At 37.1% G+C, this 21,121-nt stretch overlaps 1 protein-coding gene across 1 annotated transcript in view; it reads right to left on the bottom strand.

Annotated features, from left to right (window-relative positions):
• The window catches only part of kdm2aa (lysine (K)-specific demethylase 2Aa), a 55,531-nt gene extending 34,784 nt beyond the window's left edge, over positions 1-20,747 (bottom strand). The window contains 5 exon segments of the mRNA XM_061988360.1: positions 2,793-2,971; positions 6,530-6,576; positions 6,656-6,734; positions 12,997-13,135; positions 20,621-20,747. Of these exon segments, the coding sequence (XP_061844344.1) occupies positions 2,793-2,971; positions 6,530-6,576; positions 6,656-6,734; positions 12,997-13,135; positions 20,621-20,626 (450 nt within the window). The 5' untranslated portion in view covers positions 20,627-20,747.
• Between the last annotated feature and the right edge of the window lie 374 nt (positions 20,748-21,121).

Below are 21,121 nucleotides of genomic sequence, written 5' to 3'. Positions count from 1 at the left end.
CTGCAATAAAGCGCTTTTAGTAGCCATCCACAAGCTTCTGCTTGAATTTTTGACCACTCCTCTTGACAACATTGGTGCAGTTCAGCTAAATTTGTTGGTTTTCTGACATGAACTTGTTTCTTCAGCATTGTCCACACGTTTAAGTCAGGACTTTGGGGAGGCCGTTCTAAAAACTTAATTCTAGCCTGATTTAGCCATTCCTTTACCACTTTTGACATGTGTTTGGGGTGATTGTGCTGTTGGAACACCCAACTGCTGCCAAGAACCTTCAGTGGTCAGAACACCCATAATAAATTCATAAAAGAACCAAACTTCATGAATGTTATTTGTGACCAACAAGTATGTGCTCCAATCATTCCATCACAAAAAAATAAGAGTTGTAGAAATTATTGGAAACTCAAGATAGCCATGATATTATGTTCTTCACAAGTGTATGTAAACTTTTGACCACGACTGTATAACTTCGAGACGAAAATGCTGACAGAAATCCAATCATATTATATTTTGTCTTGTACATGTGTGGAACAAGTTTGGATTATATCTAATCACAGCTCTTGAACTGCGTACTAAAAAAAGAGGGGTTCGGGTTAGTCACAAAGGAGAGCCAACCAGATGCTTTTCCTTGTGAGATGAGAAAGTCGGTCACCGCCAAAACCAAAATTTATGGATTTAACATGTTTCACATCATAATATCTGTACAACTGGCAAAAGTGAAGAGGAAACATTTTATTTTTACAGCTATGATTCAATCAGCAGACGAGTCATTGATCGTGATATCTACACATATGTAAGTTAAATTTTATATTTGCTGCTTCTATTGTTGTGCCAAAAATTTATTCCCTGCCAAAAATCTATTCCCACTGCAGGAGTGCGCACCGCTTTTTAAAACTGCATTGCTTGGGCTTTGTCTGCCCACAACTGACTACTACATGTAAGACAAACACTTATATTTGTGGTTATCGTAACGATATGTGTTTGAAATTATTTAAGCCTTTACCACGTCTGATAAATGAAAGAGTTGTCCATTTCTATGTTATTAATGAGATTATAAAGGAATGTTATTGATCCGATTTTGATGTGCTAAAACGTTCTTTCTTGTTTCAAAGCTACATACAATATTAACTGTAATTTGTTCATGCACATAATATATATCGTTTAAGTGTTTGGATGTAGTCAATAAATCAATGTATTCTTGGTTGCCAAAAAGTGATTCAATGTAACATTTTGATACTGATAGAACAGTACAAATACTTGTATCAATAGCTGTAATTATGATGAACTCTTGCTGATCAGTTAGTCCTGCTTCTAAAAATAACAAGTGGCATTCATAGACCTCAGTGTCCCCCGAGTGGAGTTGCAAGAGGGGGCTTGTGACTCGCTACAACTTCCAACAGGAAAGTGATACAGTTGGAAGAGATTGTATCCATTCATGTGTACAAGCTGATCATGGATTTGCAGTTTGGTAGAATCCCAGGACCATGTTTTACTTCTCCAGTACTTCAATCCACCCAACCTTTTTCTTGGCGCATTATTGCCTTATCGGTTATTTCATTTTGCCTTTCCAGGCAACTATACCTGCATTTCTTCTTTGAAACCCTTGAGCAAAACTGTATTTTTAAATCTCTTAAGTAATAGATTGTTCAGTTTGAAGATTAGCGGACTAAAATCTAACGTGGACTTTTTAAACAAGTTATTTTTAAAATTGCATTGTGTTTTTGATTGCACTGTTGTTAGAAAACGAGATTAAAATATAGTATACACACTTAATTTAAAGATCTCTTTCGGTCCAATTGACATGCATTATAACTGCTATTTTTAAAAGACTAAAATATTGGTATATTACTATGCTTTTTACATTAAAATCAAATTAGTTCTGATCAACCCCGAGAGGGAGAATCGGTAGAAAATGATTGGATGGATGAAAAACAAGAAATTATTATTTTGGTGAATTGCGCCCCTTGACCACTAGATGGCACTAGAGGACAATGATGAATAATATTTGCATAGCTTTGGTGAGCATAAATGTATGACATTAAACAACTGAAATGCAATGAAAATTTTCTTGGACAGTGAGAATATGTATAAAAGATTTGTTTCAACATGATCAAAAACACATCTTATAAGTCTCAGAGATTTTTTGTCTGGGAAGTTTGCATAGAAAAAGCTAAAAAAAAATGTGTACAAAAGGGTGCAGTAAGTTCAAATCAAATTTTAATGTTATCTTAATGCTTATATTATTATTGTTATTTAGTATGTGTGCAAAGATGGATGTATTGCATGCATTTGTGCCAAAATGCATGCAATTGTCTGTGTTGACAAAAGGGCCATAAAACAAAACATAAAAAATAATAAAAACATTATATCAATAGATAAAGCTGAAGTTGTTAAAAGATTTTAAGCGATGAAAGTAAAAAACTAATCATAATCTTCTGCTGACTTATGACTCTTTTATGTGCGAGACACAGTTGGGTCCCATGGGTAGGTGTGTGTAGTCAATCTTAAGGTTGCACGAAGGTTAAGTAAATTTACAGGCTGACTAACCAAAACTATTAGCTGCATACATTTCTCTGATGAAAACAAACATCAAATGATCATTAGTTCTTTACACAGACATACTGTATCAAGACCTTACTTGCCCTTAGGTGCTTGCCAATAATTTAAAATATACAACAATTATGTACAGTGTATGATACAAAGTGAATTTAATGTAATATACATTTGACAGATACAAGCCTTTTATTTATGTATTGATTAATCATTGACATAAAAAATAAGTGCACGAATGAACATACCGTGGAAGGTCTCTTGACCAAGGTTTCCATCTTTGTGTGGCTGAATTCCAGACTGATGACATTGTAGAGTTTCTCCCTCTGAGACGGACAACTCTCGTAGTAACGTGTCCACTGGGCCATGGACATCTCTGTTCCCTTCTGAGTGCTAACATCCATGACATCAATCATACGTCTGCTACCTAAGTGGAGAATGGTAAGGTAAAGACACAAATTATAACATCTTAAAATATTATTATTAAAATATAATTAATTACATTATTTTCTACAGTTTTCAAAATTATACATTTTGGGATTATTTTTTTTTTAAAGATGCATTTAGTAAAATATATTATAGTATGTATTTTACATTCTGTTGTATGTCTAAGTCATACATACCCACTAATGAAACAGAAAAGGTACTGTAATATACTGTAAATACAGTACGACCATTATTTTATGAATGCAATTGCATGCAGCTTTTGCATTACTACCCTTAGTGGCTGAGCTGAGTAATGTTTACTATACAAACGAGCTGAAATTAAAGATAAAGAGCTGTCTAAGTGACAGATTTTATTCAATACACACCAACACCTTTTTTGGAGAAATGGCCACAAACAGAACACTACACATAACATGTACAGTATACAAAAACAATCATTTATTGTATTTTACATGATACTATAGGATCTAAAGTGCCTTTATAATGGCATTGTTCCACAATATTTTTACTTTTTAACCTGCTTTTGTTTGCTATTTGTGTTCTTAAAGCACCTTATTTTTTAGAATTTTCCCTATCATTCACAATCCCTATGTGAGACAAGAACACACGTCTTTCTTTTTTATACATTTAAATTTGTAATATACAGCAAGTATGAGGTGGCTTACAATGCAGATAATAGGAGTCCTATATTGTGCTTATAAAGCCTCTAAAAAACATCCAAAAACCGCTAAAAATACTCCATTTACTTGATGTGAATATCAACCAAGTATTAGCGGCATTCTTATTATTAGAGCTAACACAGAGGAACTACTTTCAGCGACGCCATGATCACAGGGAGGTATGCAGCTATTGACATACTGGGCCAGTGAGCTGCTGCATTGCCTCTGAATTGGTCAAAGTTACCGGTAATTAGAGACAAACATTTTTAGTCTACTTTACACCTTTTGTTTTCGCCCTCTTTTTGTGCCCTTGTGTGCATTATCCTTTCCATCATTTCTAACTGAGCTACTGTGTGGAACATTTTCGCTTGTGGATCATTAAAGTTTGTCTAAGTCTTATCTATAAAGACACTCTTTTGCGTCCATCTTTTTTTTTTTTCCTGCGTGAGGATTATGATTAATTCTTCAACTAAAGGGGAAGATATAAACATCCTATCAGTCGGCATTCTAGTTATTGTACATTAAGTGATTGTTTTATTATGTTCATATATTATATTTATTGTTTAGCACTTAGCAAAAGTGCTACTTGCTGGATCTGCTTATCACTCAGCTTGTAAAACTTGTAGCTCGTCTTCTGTATATTCAGGTTAAAAAATATAAGGTTCTAGATTATTATTTGTCCCAAAATAGTTGTCGTTGTTTCTTGTGAAGTCTCTGCCATGATTAGCAGTAGTTGTTGGTTGAAAGAAAAAAATGTTGTGAAGCAACTGTGAAATTAATGTGATGCCATATACAAACAAAAATATGCAAATATTACATGTTATTAAGAATGTGTCTGTTACTACATTACATGTACACTTATAGCATAGAAAACATTGATGGATGTTTTTTTTAGAGCGCTTTATTGGCGGAATAGATCGAATCCCATTACCCCCATTGTTAGCTTGACTTTTGCTAGCATCTATTTACAAGTTAAAATGCATTAAAGGAAGAAAAACATGTGTGCTGGCCTCACATAAAGATTGTCAATGATAGACAAAATTTAAAAAAACAGCGGTTCCTTTTAAGCCAATGTGTCGACCAGATGCACCTTAATTGCTTAAGTCAGTATTTTACAACTTTGACCGAGCCAATGTGCATATTTTACATAAGAACAATTGCATGGCACACCATCAAGACGGCACCATTATTGTGTTGTTTAGAAAGCAGTTGGATACATTACATAGGTTAATTATGTACCTTCTGCTCTCTAGTGGATGAGCATTAAATAGTTCTGAATGTAATGATACAATGCTGTTGAAGTGGAGCCACATAAATAAGACCGCCCACAAAACAGCACAAACCTTAAGAGACAGTCAGAAAGCGGCTTGAAAATGGTCTGAAAAACATAATCCACGCATAATTTTGGGCCAAAACCCAACCATTACATGTTATGTAGACCAGTGGTTGTCAAACTTTTGTTTTTTACCAAGTACCACCTCAGAAAAAACGTGGTTCTCCAAGTACTACTGTATTGACCAACAATAAAATACAGTAGCGTAGTAGGCCTATGTATTCATAAAAAAACAAGGCAGAAGTTTTATTTAACAAGTATATTTAATATTTTTGGCCACTGTAAAGTTCAAATTTGAATGAAAATAAAAAGGAAGTCTAAGTCGAAGTCTAAGTGTAATTACACACAGTTTGAATAGTAACACTGTTAGAACATCGGAATATAAAACACTGTACTTATATCAGGTGTTTATTTGGCGAACCAGTAGACAAGGGGTGACAAACGTACGGCCCGAGGGCCGGATCAGGCCCGCGAACAAGTTTTATCCGGCCCGCGGAATGAGTTTGCTAAGTATAAAATTAACCTGAAATTTTGAATGAAAGAAACAGCTGTTCTAAATGTGTCCACTGGATGTCGCAATAGCAATTATTTGTATCTTTGTAGATGATGCTACATATGTACAAAATAAACCACTTGATGTTAGTACATCAGTCGAGAATAATGATCAAACTACATAAATAACATCCTGTAATTAGATTTTGATATAATTTGTTTTATCTTGATAGATTGAAAATGAACACCCATGAGTTGACTGAGGAACATTATCACATAATTTATTCAGAAAATATAAAGTGAAGTGAAGTGAAGTGAATTACATTTATATAGCGCTTTTTCTCAAGTGACTCAAAGCGCTTTACATAGTGAAACCCAATATCTAAGTTACATTTAAACCAGTGTGGGTGGCACTGGGGGCAGGTGGGTAAAGTGTCTTGCCCAAGGACACAACGGCAGTGACTAGGATGGCGGAAGCGGGGATCGAACTTGCAACCCTCCAGTTGCTGGCATGGCCGCTCTACCAACCGAGCTATACCGACAAAAACATAAATAACGACAAATAAAGTATATTTACTATTAACCGCAACAAAAAAACAACAACATTATGATTTGTACAATCTCAGTATGTGCTTGTTCTATTTTTAAACAAAGACAACAATCGGAAGTTGTCTTTACTTGTAAGTTATTGTGCCGTGATTGTAGCAGTCCCCACTTGAGAATAGATTTTTCTCCATGTGGCCTCCGATCTAAAATGAGTTTGACACCCCTGAAGTAGATGAATCCTGCGTACACGTACCACAGATAGAGAATGATGTAGACCACAAGGAAGTGTTTTAAATGTAAAAAACAATCATAATATGACCTATATAAAGGTGAAATCTACACTTTAATTCCATCTTGTTTTATTTCAAATACATTGTAGTAGCGTATAAAGGTAAAATCCTTAAACCTCTAGCTCTGTCTGGTTCCTAACTGTGCATATCGGTGATGTCAGAATAAATAAAGCTGCACATTGTGGATTAGTGAAGTATTACAAGAAGACAAGTCTTACCAACAAACATCTTGACATCAGTGACACTGAAGTCTGGATCAGGCATCCTATAAAATAAAAAAAACAAAAGTGTTCATCTTCATCGACCATTATGAGTGGAAGAAAAGTGAAGGAAGAAATATGTACTTTATCCCCAGGTCATCAGTTTCCTCAAAGAGGAGTGGATCTTTCATGCCACCTCTTTGGATGAACTCATAAGTAAAATCTGAAAGACAGAAATTCAAACATTAAAATGGGACTAGTTAAAGGGGAACATTATCACCAGACCTATGTAAGCGTCAATATATACCTTGATGTTGCAGAAAAAAGACCATATATTTTTTTAACCGATTTCCGAACTCTAAATGGGTGAATTTTGGCGAATTAAACGCCTTTCTAGTATTCGCTCTCGGATTGCTTCCCAATGTGACGTCACGTTGTGACGTCACATTGGGAAGCAATCCGCCAACACCGAGTCAAATCAGCTCTGTTATTTTCCGTTTTTTCGACTGTTTTCTGTACCTTGGAGACATCATGCCTCGTCGGTGTGTTGTCGGAGGGTGTAACAACACGAACAGGGACGGATTCAAGTTGCACCAGTGGCCCAAAGATGCGAAAGTGGCAAGAAATTGGACGTTTGTTCCGCACACTTTACCGACGAAAGCTATGCTACGACAGAGATGGCAAGAATGTGTGGATATCCTGCGACACTCAAAGCAGATGCATTTCCAACGATAAAGTCAAAGAAATCTGCCGCCAGAACCCCATTGAATCTGCCGGAGTGTGTGAGCAATTCAGGGACAAAGGACCTCGGTAGCACGGCAAGCAATGGCGGCAGTTTGTTCCCCCAGACGAGCGAGCTAAACCCCCTATCGACCCTAGCTTCCCTGGCCTGCTGACATCAACTCCAAAACTGGACAGATCAGCTTTCAGGAAAAGAGCGCGGATGAGGGTATGTCTACAGAATATATTAATTGATAAAAATTGGGCTGTCTGCACTCTAAAAGTGCATGTTGTTGCCAAATGTATTTCATATGCTGTAAACCTAGTTCATAGTAGTTAGTTTCCTTTAATGCCAAACAAACACATACCAATCGTTGGTTAGAAGGCGATCGCCAAATTTGTCCTCGCTTTCTCCCGTGTCGCTGGCTCTCGTGTCGTTTTCGTCGGTTTCGCTTGCATACGGTTCAAACCGATATGGTTCAATAGCTTCAGTTTCTTCTTCAATTTCGTTTTCGCTACCTGCCTCCACACTACAACCATCCGTTTCAATACATTCGTAATCTGTTGAATCGCTTAAGCCGCTGAAATCCGAGTCTGAATCCGAGCTAATGTCGCTATAGCTTGCTGTTCTTTCCGCCATGTTACTTTGTGTTGGCTTCACTATGTGACGTCACAGGAAAATGGACGGGTGTTTATAACGATGGTTAAAATCAGGCACTTTGAAGCTTTTTTTAGGGATATTGCGTGATGGGTAAAATTTTGAAAAAAACTTCGAAAAATATAATAAGCCACTGGGAACTGATTTTTAATGGTTTTAACCATTCTGAAATTGTGATAATGTTCCCCTTTAAGGTGGAAGTCCGACCCTCATAGAAATAACCGGTGATACTGCGTACAAAATGTCCACTTACTGTATAGACTTATTCTTATTCTGGTGCAACAGCTCGTAAAAATATAAGCAGCTACTTAGCTTGTATTTGTTGCGTCACTTTTACAAGCAAAGTAACAACATATACAGGAACATTTTACCCCTCCAGTAGGCCTGGGCGATATGACTTAAAAATAAAATCTCATACTTTTTTCACAGAAAATTAAATTGACAATGTTTTCTAATTGTTTCACTACTTTAAATTTTTTTAATGAAAATAAAAAAAATGAATACAAATAATGGAGATAATGTAAAAGTGTTGCTTTTATATGACCAACTGGATGCGTAACAGCGGAGCATTCTTTTTGTTTACATTCGAGTCAACATGTCAGTTTCCACCGTCGGCGGACCACATGCGCCGCCATGCTGGTGTCATCCGGCAGCCGTGCACTAAATATACGTAGAGCTTCTATTTTTGCAGGTCGCCACAACATGGCGGTTTAATATTAGGTAAAATTTGCCTGTGTTGGACGGGACGTCATTGACAAACAAAATAAATGAATCCTGTTGACTTTCAAAATGAAATACCGTATTTTTCGGAGTATAAGTCGCACCACCCGAAAATGCATAATAAAGAAGGAAAAAAACATATATAAGTCGCACTGATTGAAATGTATTTGATAAAACCCAACACCAAGAATAGACATTTGAAAGGCAATTTAAAATAAATAAAGAATAGTGAACAACAGGCTGAATAAGCTTACGTTTTATGAGGCATAAATAACCAACTGAGAACGTGCCTGGTATGTTAACGTAACATATTATGGTAAGAGTCATTCAAATAACTATAACATATAGAACATGCTATACGTTTATCAAACAATCTGTCACTCCTAATCGCTAAATCCGATGAGATCTTATACGCCTAGTCTCTTACGTGAATGAGCTAAATAATATTATATGATATTTTACGGTAATGTGTTAATAATTTCACACATAAGTCGCTCCTGAGTATAAGTCGCACCCCCGGCCAAACTATGAAAAAAACTGCGACTTATAGTCCGAAAAATACGGTACTCAGCGTTCAAGCCGGAATTGATGATGTGGCGCATTTGCTTACATGTGAGTTGAAAAATAAAGCTCCCGTAGCTCCGCGCTGATGTCCGTGTCTCCTCTACTTAACAGTCATAAAAAAATGACAACCCTCTCAAATATATTACACTATATACAGTACATCCACTCATACATTATATTACTTTCATTTACTTTCACGTAAAAAAAACACAAATTTTTAAGATGTTGCGACTTTCATTTTATTTTGTAGTAGTAGCGACTTCCTCCCGGTCAACTTTCTTTGTTTTCACTTTATGAAAGTGCGCATGCAAGTGACGTCCAGGCCACGTTGGGGCCACATTGGGGCCTGTGCGTTTACGCGGGAGTTTGTTTGTTGTTATTTTTCTGTTTGCCTTGTAAAGAGTTGCGAATGGATGTTTCTGTTTCAGATGCTGTAATAAAGTTGTTGTGCTGCTGCCTTTTGTAACACAAACTTTGCAGCGTGCAGTCATTTGTTCCACAAAACCAAACCGCTGACAACACTATTGTTTTCTTTGGAACAAACGTCTCTCTCTCGTTTTTTGTTAACATTAGCCATGTTGTGCTATATGTGTGAGAATCTCCATAAGGTAATAGATAGATAGATAGTACTTTATTGATTCCTTCAGGAGAGTTCCCTCAGGAAAATTTAAATTTAATAATAATAAGAGGGAGAGCGGAAGCTACGGAAGTTCCTTGGGGCAAAAAATATGCCGCGGACGACAAGAGGGAAAACTGATTTTTGATTTTTTAAATCATCTGTAACAAAAAAATCGAATTTATTGATAAAATCGATTTATCGCCCAAGCTTACCCGCCATCATTCTAAAGATGGATATACCACTATATTGCCAAAGTATTTGGCCACCCATCCAAATGATCAGAATCAGGTGTCCTAATCACTTGGCCCGGCCACAGGTGTATAAAATCAAGCACTTAGGCATGGAGACTGTTTCTACAAACATTTGTGAAAGAATGGGCCGCTCTCAGGAGCTCAGTGATTTCCAGCGTGGAACTGTCATAGGATGCCACCTGTGCAACAAATCCAGTCGTGAAATTTCTTCTCCTAAATATTCCAAAGTCAACTGTCGGCTTTATTATAAGAAAATGGAAGAGTTTGGGAACAACAGCAACTCAGCCACCAAGTGGTAGGTCACGTAAACTGACAGAGAGGGGTCAGCGGATGCTGTAGCGCATAGTGCAAAGAGGTCGCCGACTTTCTGCAGTCAGCTGCTACAGAGCTCCACACTTCATGTGACCTTCCAATTAGCCCACGTACACTACGCAGAGAGCTTCATGGAATGGGTTTCCATGGCCGAGCAGCTGCATCTAAGCCATACATCACCAAGTCCAATGCAGTAGTGTAAAGCATGTCGCCACTGGACTCCAGAGCAGTGGTGACGCCTTCTCTGGAGTGATGAATCACGCTTTTCCCTCTGGCAATCGGATGGACGAGTCTGGGTTTTGGAGGTTGCCAGAAGAACGGTACATTTCGTACTCCAAATTTGGTGGAGGAGGAATTATGGTGTGGGGTTATTTTTCAGGAGTTGAGCTTGGCCCCTTAGTTCCAGTGACAGGAACTTTGAATGCTCCAGGATACCAAAACATTTTGGACAATTCGTTTTGGAAGAATGGTCGAAAATTCCCATAAACACACTCTGCAACCTTGTGGACAGCCTTCCCAGAAGAGTTGAAGCTGTAACATACCTGCCAACTTTTGAAATCAGAAAAACCTAGTAGCCAGGGTCCAGGGGCCGCAGGCCCCGGTAGGTCCAGGACAAAGTCCTGGTGGGGGGTTTAGGCTTTGCCCCCCGACGCAAAATGATTATTAGCATTCAGACAGGTTAAAATGTTGCTAAAACCATCACTTTTCTATCAGTCACAGTGACTTTTCAAAACAAAAATATTAAAGCAAAAATCATATGGGTTGATTGACATGTTTATTCTGTAAGCTAACTTCAATAGTTTGAAATTATTTTGACAGTTATTGCCAGTTATCCTGTCAACCTTTCACAAGACTTCAATTTGTTAATTGAAAGTATAAACAGTATAAACACTTTTTACAGTAAACAAATGGTAAAACAGTACTAAACAATTCCATTAAAAAAAGAATTGGTGTCATTATTAACTTTCTGTCCAAGCTTGTATAATCTACTGCCTTGTTCAATTGTAAAAAATATTCTGTGCCTAAAATTCACATTTCTATCACAATTATCATACTGTAAACATGGTAAGCTAACTTCATTAAAATTAATAGTCCTGTCAATAGCATGGAATTACAATTCAAATGTAGTTTTTTTATAAGCCTTTCAAAAGAATTCAAAATATGAAAAATTAATGAAAATTAATTTAAGCCATCAGACACTTGAAAAGTGGCACATCACATCTCTAATGTAATCATTTTAACTTTTCAACAGAAATAGCACTGCAAAAATATTAAGGACATACTTCTGTATTTTGGTAGTTATGCTGTCAACATTTAACAAGATTTCTTCAACTTGGACTTGAAAGCATAAATAGTATAAACACTTTTAACAGCATAACAGTATTAAACAATTCCAATAGATAACATTGGTGTCATTACCTTTTTGTGGCTAAAATCCAAATTTATTCTATCAGATTGATCATACTGCAAAAATGATATGGTAACTTTATGATAAGTTTACTTCATTAAAATGTAATTCAATAGCATCATAGAATTAAGAAGTAATAGAATAGAATGATAGTTATATGTTACCGTACTTGTTTTGAACATGCTATCGTTATCACAAATTAAAAAAATATACTGTACACAGAAATAATTTTTGATTTGATTTATTGTTTATGTAATAAAAGATTTACTTAAAATGTTATGTTTTGTGAGTTTTTTTATGCTACGAACTGTACTTACCGGCGATGTAAACCGAAGGAGACATTTCCGTAATGAAAGCTGCAACACCATTTTTAGATCCCATCATCACTGCAGCATTATCGGCAGCAAAGCAAACCAAATTCTGCCAAGGAATTTCGTTTGAGTCTATTTCTTCCGCGAGTATTTTGTAAATGTTTTCGCCTGTGGAAGCCGTATTGCATTCCCTCAAAGACAGAAGTACTGACAATACTTTTCCAATGTCGTCATCGAAATATCGAAAACAAGGTGCAATTCGCGTAGTTTTCACCCTTTTTGGAACGGGTAATTATTCCCGGATAGGCTTTTGAATATTCTTCACGGAATGACTGCAGTTTTCTTTTCGGTTTAAGACTTGTTTGCGATTTTTCTCCGGCTGATTCCATGATCGTTCGCTCGTTTGGAAACAATGGCAACTGCATGGTGCCTCGTGCTTGGCAGCTGTGCTATAAATAGCCTTGCGCATGGCATTCGGAATGGCTCGATGGGAAGCAGTGTCGATTGTCATTGTTGTTACGCGATTTCGTGAATAAAACTTAAAAAAAAATTTTTTTTTTTAATTAATGAAAAACCGTATTTTTTATCACTGCAACCGTAACCCGGAATAGGTTGATGAAAACCGTACTAATTACGGGAAAACCGCAGTAGTTGGCAGGTATGCTGTAATAGCTGCAAAAGGTGGACCCACATCATATTGTACCCTATGGGTTAGGAATGGGATGGCACTTCAAGTTTACATGTGAGTCAAGGCAGGTGGCCAAATACTTTTGGCAATATAGTGTAGTTTGGCCAAAGAAATAATTATCCCAAAAGGCTCTAGAATGGGAGCTTGGCAAAAAGAGATGAGCCAAACCATATTGACCATTACTGAATTCTTAATAATTAGCAGATGCACGTGTCAATAAATGTACTTTTCTACCTTTTCCTTGCATGCGAATGATCCGATCAGAGGGGAATCTTTGGCTGTTGACCTTTTCCTCCAGATCAAACATTCTCTTGCCATCAATCTCCTCATCTGAGATGCCATCCTCATGATAACGCCTCCGAGTACTGGACCGCTGGAAAAGTCAAAGGAAGTCTTTGTTAAAAACAACCAACTGCCATTTGATCACCTCTCTACAAAGGTTTCCCCCAGATTGCCTGTATACATGTGGCGTTTGGGGCGGGGCTAGGGTGTGGTGGGGGCATGGTCAATAGGACATCATCATATTTATGACATCATGATTAATTTACTCGATTTTCTTTAAAATTATTAAACAAATATTTTACATATATTTAAAAATAAATCTGTTTTATTAAGATCTGTGTTATTTTCTCTTATATCGTTTTGCTCCATTTTTCAATTGTTGCAGCTTGTTGTCAAATGTAACACAGGCTACACTATACTCTGCCCTCCTTGAATGTTGGAATTTAGTTTGACAAATGTGTAGATAGTCCTTTGAATTAGAGATGGAAAACAACTTGAGGTAGTTTATTGATATTCTCCACAATGAAGTCACTGTAAAACTAAGCACACTAAGGCAAGTACATCAATAAACACATGAAGTGCACACACATGTAGGAATCATGTTAAATTAATAATACAGTTTGGAATACACGGAAAAAAGCAATACAATTATACAGGATGAAGGTTGGCTCTAATGCTGCTAGCTTAATGCTAACGTATAATGAAGAAGCTCATTGACAAGCTAATGAAAATTAGCAAGGCCAATCGCAGGGCACATAAATAGACAAAACAATGTTTTACACTCACATTCATACCTGCAGAACTATTTAGCAGAGGTGGGACCAAGTCATTGTTTTGCAAGTCACAAGTAAGTCTCAAGTCTTTGCCCTCAAGTCCGAGTCAAGTCCCGAGTCAAGACAGGCAAGCCCCGAGTCAAGTCCAAAGTCAAGACTGGAAAGTCTCAAGTCAAGTCCTAAGTCCTGCATTTTGAGTTTTGAGTCCTTTCAAGTCCTTTTAACCACAGACTAATATATTAACACAGATTGTGTATGCTTTTCAAACGCTGTATTTATTTATTAAAACAAGTGCATTTTAAATTGCAGGAAAGAAAATTGTGCTGACATTGCACTTTACAATAGCACTATTAACCAGTCATTTTAAACATTAACTCATTCCTTTACAGAACAAACACATTGAAAAATAAAGTGCAAATGTACTTATTTGTACAAAAGTGTTAACATTGAAAAAACATGACATATACGTGAACATAACAAAAAAGTTGTACTTTTTATATGTCAGGGCCCTATGCTGCATTGCATTTGCAAAAGACCAAATTAGCCAAGAGTCTGTCAGTCATTTGTGCACGATGGGGACGTAGTATGATGCCACCATGGCTGAAAACTCGCTCCACTGGAGCACTGGAGGCAGGCACTGCCAAGACTCTCATGGCCACTTGGAACAGTGAAGGAAGAGTCTTCATGTTCAATGCCCAGAACAAAAGGGGGGAGAGAGTTGTTTTGGGTTGGTGCACTACTTGTAAGTGTATCTTGTGTTTTTTATGTTGATTTAATTAAAAAAATAAAATAAAATAAAAAAAAATATTTCTTGTGCGGCCCGATACCAATCGATCCACGGACCAGTACCGGGCCGTGGCCCGGTGGTTGGGGACCACTGAGGTAAACAACCAACAGTATGTCAGAAAGCTAGCTAAAACGGTACACATATTCATAATATAGTATACATTTTAACTGACCTTTATTTTACTATTTTTGTCTTTTTTTAGGTGGCTAAAATACGCGGTGCTGCTGACCGCCGTCTAACGTTAAGTGTGATATATTGACTAACGTAACCCTGCTTAAAAAAATCACTGAACAAAAAGTATGAATATGGTAGTGAACTGCAACAGATTCCCGTGTTTGCAATAACGTTATAACGTTAGCAGTGAGTTCACAGCCTCACTGATTTAACTACACAGCAAATAAAAGTCACGTTACTTAGCCAATAAACGTTATCTTACATTCAAAACTTACCGTTCTTTGTGCAACTTCAAATGCCGGACGAAGTTGGAAGTTGTTGCCTCTCCATCAGTAATTTTCGAACCGCATGTGTTGCATACTGCAAACCGTTTTGTGTTGACCACCTCGTAATTTTTATACCCAAACGAAATTATTTTAGGTATCATTTTTTGTTCACTGGCATGTGGTTTGGACATGTCTTCTTTGTTGGTTGTCCTGCAATTTGATTGGATGAATGCTGTGTGATGAAAACAAAGTAGATCTAATTTGATTGGCTGTATTGTACTGAGAGCACACGAGCTGACACACGCAACGTTGATAGACAAATACACAATGAAAAATACGGAGCGCTCCCGAATAACTTTTTCATCTTTGAGTTTTGGCGAAAGTAGCAAGTCATGTCAAGTCATGTCAATTCAATAGGCTCAAGTCCAAGTGAAGTCACAAGTCATTGATGTTAAAGTCTAAGTCGAGTTGCAAGTCTTTTTACATTTTGTCAAGTCGAGTCTAAAGTCATCAAATTCATGACTCGAGTCTGACTCGAGTCCAAGTCATGTGACTCGAGTCCAAGTCATGTGACTCGAGTCCACACCTCTGCTATTTAGAGTCTCCAATAAACTTATCGTGTATAGTTTAGGAATGTGGGAGGCGTGTGGGCATTATTGTTGCTAGCAAAATAAAAAAATTATGGTAGTTTTCATATGCTTGAACAATACATGTATGAATTAACTTGCGAAATCTCTCTTGAACATTTTCTGCTGACTATAATTTTGCTGAGTGCCAACACAGTTCTAGGGCAGATTAGGTGAGCGACCAGCTGTGGCGCTTATACTGACAGGCGATTTAGATGCATGTTTTTTTTAAATAAAGCATAGAGGAACGTTTTTATGATATTCAGGATGTTTTTGAAACTACTTACGTCCAATAGTGGATAAATAATAGTCTATAGACTGTATATCCATTCATACAATATATTACTTTTGGTATTGGGACCTAAGTTATTCATATTTTATTTAAATTATTTATGTTCAGTATCTAATAAATTGAAATGTATTATGTTTGCAGATGATATAAATGTATATTGTTCAGGAGAAGACTTGAAGGAAGTGTTGAGGTTGAGCTTCAGCTAAAAAAATGGTTTGATGTTAAGTTATCATTAAATGATAAGAAAACTAAATCTATTGTGTTTAGTGGTGCAAGGACAAATTGTGAAGCAACATTAAAATTAAATCAAGTGGAAATTGATAGAGTATATGAAACTAAATTCTTGGGAATAATAATTGATCATAAATTATGTTGGAAACCGCAGATTGAATATGTAAAGGGAAAAATATCCAAATCCATTGCTATTATTTATAAAGTAAGACACATGCTGAATAAGAAATTACTGCATATGTTATATTATTCTTTTATTTTTCCATATCTAACATATTGTGTTGAAGTTTGGGGAAATGTTTATAAAACAAACATAGACCCAATAATTAAACTTCAAAAGAGGGTAATTAGAATAATACACAAAGCATGCTACTATGAACCTACCAATCCATTATTCATAAGTTCTAGTGTGTTAAAATGTTCAGATATTGTATTTTTAAAAACAATGGAAATTGTGTTTCGGGTAAAGAACAACAGCCTTCCAGTTTGTATTCTTAGGTTATTTAAATTAAGAGGAGAAAACTATAATTTACGGGGGGTATTGATTTTTGAAATATGTAAAGTAAGAACGAATATAAAATACAAATGTATTTCAGTTTCAGGAGTTAAATGGTGGAACAAGCTCAGTGATGAGTTGAAGACATGTAGTTCTTTGTTAAGATTTAAGAAAGCCTTGAAAGGTGAAATAATGGAAAATTATAAAATATAGCAACAATGACTTTCATCCCATTGATTTTATTGAACGTTGATGTTGCAGGCGAGGGAGGGGCAGAGACAGAGAGAGCGAGAGAGTTATGATAAACGCGCATGCGTCGCCAGGCTCTGCTTTTTAATCCATAGATTTATCAGATTAAATTTTTTATTAACTATAGCAGGGGTGTCAAAAGTGTGCCCCGGAGGCCATTTGCGGCCCACAGCTAATGTTTTAAAGGCCCACGGCACATTCTAAAAATACTATTAAAATAAACAAAAACATAACAAAAGTGAAATAAAAAAGCTTAAAGGTGAAATGTAATTTAGAAAAAGTTGCAATGTTGACTAATAAAACAGCTGTTTTTTTTTTCTTTCAAACTGTCATTGCTCAAAACATAATATTGAATCAAAATCAATGTTATTATGAATTATTGACCTATCCAAGGTTCCCATTACTTCACATAAAATATTCCAGTAAGAAAAATATTTTTGCAAATTTGGTAGATAAATAACCCCAAAATTTATATTTTGTTGTTTTTTTACTGTACCGAAAATGAACTGAACTGTGACCTCCAAACCGAGGTACGTACCGAACCGAAATTTTTGTGCACCGTTACACCCCTATTGGCTATGGTTTAAATTTATATCCAGCACTAACGAGAACTACTTTTTTACCGTCAATATCAACTGCTGAGTTTCATTTATTTTTTTATGTTTTCTGCTGGTGGTGTGCCTCCGGATTTTTACAGTGAAAAAAATTTACCTTGGCTCAAAAAAGGTTCAAAAACACTAAAATTATGTACAAAGCAAACTATAACTTGCTACCCAAGAATGTACAACAATTCTTCTCAACAAAAGAGGAGAAATATAACCTTAGAGGAAAATCTAATTGAAAACATTTGTATGCTCGTACAACACTTAAAACTAGCATATCAGTAAGTGGAATTAAATTATGGAATGGATTAACCAAAGACATCAAACAAAGCACCAATATGATCCAGTTTAAAGGCCTACTGAAATGCGATTTTCTTATTTAAACGGGGATAGCAGGTCCATTCTATGTGTCATACTTGATCATTTCGCGATATTGCCATATTTTTGCTGAAAGGATTTAGTAGAGAACATCGATGATAAAGTTCGCAACTTTTGGTCGCTGATAAAAAAGCCTTGCCTCTACCGGAAGTAGCGTGACATCACAAGTTGAAAGTCTCCTCACATTTCCCCATTGTTTACACCAGCAGCGAGAGCGATTGGGACCGAGAAAGTGACGATTACCCCATTAATTTGAGCGAGGATGAAAGATTTGTGTATGAGGAAAGTGAGAGTGAAGGACTAGAGGGCAGTGGGAGCGATTCAGATAGGGAAGATGCTGTGAGAGGCGGGTGGGACCTGATATTCAGCTGGGAATGACTAAAACAGTAAATAAACACAAGACATATATATACTCTATTAGCCACAACACAACCAGGCTTATATTTAATATGCCACAAATTAATCCCGCATAACAAACACCTCCTCCCTCCCGTCCATATAACCCGCCAATACAACTCAAACACCTGCACAACACACTCAATCCCACAGCCCAAAGTACCGTTCACCTCTCCAAAGTTCATACAGCACATATATTTCCCCAAAGTGCCCAAAGTTACGTACGTGACATGCACATAGCGGCACGCACGTACGGGCAAGCGATCAAATGTTTGGAAGCCGCAGCTGCATGAGTACTCACGGTACCGTGTCTGCGCATCCAACTAAAAGTCCTCCGGTTAAAAGTCTCTGTTGTCCCAGTTCTTCACAGGCCAATAGTAAAGCTTGACTGTCATCTTCCGGGAATGTAAACAATGAAACACCGGCCGTGTTTGTGTTGCTGCAGCCGCCCGCAATACACCGCTTCCCACCTACAACTTTCTACTTTGCTGTCTCCATTGTTCATTGAACAAATTGCAAAAGATTCATCAACACAGATGTCCAGAATACTGTGGAATTTTGCGATGAAAACAGACGACTTGATAGCTGGCCACCATGCTGTCCCAAAATGTCCTCCACAATCCGTGACGTCACGTGCTGACGTCATCATACCGAGACATTTTCAGCAGGATATTTCGCGCGAAATATAAAATTGCACTTTAGTAAGCGGGCAGCACGGTGGAAGAGGGGTTAGTGCGTCTGCCTCACAATACGAAGGTCCTGAGTAGTCCTGGGTTCAATCCCGGGATCGGGATCTTTCTGTGTGGAGTTTGCATGTTCTCCCCGTGGGTTCCCTCCGGGTACTCCGGCTTCCTCCCACCTCCAAAAATATGCACCTGGGAATAGGCTGATTGGCAACACTAAATTGGCCCTAGTGTGTGAATGTGAGTGTGAATGTTGTCTGTCTATCTGTGTTGGCCCTGTGATGAGGTGGCGACTTGTCCAGGGTGTACCCGCCTTCCGCCCGATTGTAGCTGAGATAGGCTCCAGCACCCCCCCCCGTGACCCCGAAGGGAATAAGCGGTAGGAAATGGATGGATGGATGGACTTTAGTAAGCTAACCCGGCCGTATTGGCATGTGTTGCAATGTTAAGATTTCATCATTGATATATAAACTATCAGACTGTGTGGTCGGTAGTAGTGGGTTTCAGTAGGCCTTTAAGAGACTGTTCAAACTACAACTGTTCACAAAGTACAAAGAAGAACGAGTATGATTAGTTTTTTTTAGATAATGATTATTTATGTGCTTCACGGTGGCAGAGGGGTTAGTGCATCTGCCTCACAATACGAAGGTCCTGAGTAGTCTTGGGTTCAATCCCGGGCTCGGGATCTTTCTGTGTGGAGTTTGCATGTTCTCCCCGTGACTGCGTGGGTTCCCTCCGGGTACTCCGGCTTCCTCCCACTTCCAAAGACATGCACCTGGGGATAAGTTGATTGGCAACACTAAATTGGCCCTAGTGTGTGAATGTGAGTGTGAATGTTGTCCGTCTATCTGTGTTGGCCCTGCGATGAGGTGGCGACTTGTCCAGGGTGTACCCCGCCTTCCGCCCGATTGTAGCTGAGATAGGCTCCAGCGCCCCCCGCGACCCCAAAGGGAATAAGCGGTAGAAAATGGAGAAAATGGATTATTTATGTATTTAATATTTGTTTATTTACTAGGGTATATTATTTATTTATTCACTGTTCTGTCACAGAGAACAAGAAAGTGGGATAAAATTGCTATGGTATGAAAAGGGGTAGGATTAAAAAAGCTCTGCTTCTTCCTTCTCCTTTTCGGACGTGCCGTAATGAAACAACTGGAAATATGTGATGCATTGCATTTTATCGTATGCATGTTCCAAATAAACTGAAACTGAACTGAACTTATTTCTCACTGAATAAACGGCACAATGTTGACGAACGAATATTTGATTTGATGAATAAATTAAAGTAGGATATATTTCAGTCAGTGTGGTGTACGGCGATCATTTACTATTTGATACCATCCATTACGAGTATGACAAGTTCTAATAAATAATAAACAAAATAGACTATTTGTGTACATGGTTAGAAAGCGAAGGTGTTGATCTATATAAAGAAAAAGTGTTTGTATTGATAAAAAACAAAGGGTTTCAATGAACAAGCAGTGTGATGAAAATGAGTTAGTTCAGACATAACATCAAGAAAGTGGTTTATCACGCAATACACCATGCAATAGATGTCACAGTTTAGATACTTGTATACCAAACACAACTTCAAGCGAATAAAGATATCGTTAATATATTTACCCCCATTTTAGACCAATTGAGATGTCGCTGTCTTAGCTTTCTGCCATGTCGTTTATTGTATTCTTCTTCTCTTTCCGTCTTCCTTGTCTTCTTCGCCTGTTAATGGCGGTTGGCAAGCCATCTTTTTTGCGCATGTGCGCCACTTCATGGCGCGGAGTGTAGTCACTTCCCCCGAAACAAACGTAACAAAAATGATAATGATGATAAAAACAATAATAATACTAATAATTATTATATGTATAGTAATGATAATTTTATACAAATATAAAAATAATAATACATAAATATAATACTAATAATGATGTACTGTAATAATATATACATCTATACAGTGTATGTATAATTTATGTATAAATGCAATTTAATGAAATTAATAAGTCCAAAAATTTGGACATTCCAGTCAGACCCCATTTGGAAAAAAAATCAACAATTTAAATGTTTTATGTAAAATGAAATATTTTATTTTATTTAAAATTTAACGTATTATTTTTTTTGGTTTTG

The sequence above is a fragment of the Nerophis lumbriciformis genome, linkage group LG27 (genome assembly GCF_033978685.3).
Source record: "Nerophis lumbriciformis linkage group LG27, RoL_Nlum_v2.1, whole genome shotgun sequence".
Classification (NCBI taxonomy): Eukaryota; Metazoa; Chordata; class Actinopteri; order Syngnathiformes; family Syngnathidae; genus Nerophis; species Nerophis lumbriciformis.
The sequence above is the reverse complement of the archived record's forward strand: the minus strand, read 5'-3'. Positions and strand labels throughout refer to the sequence as shown.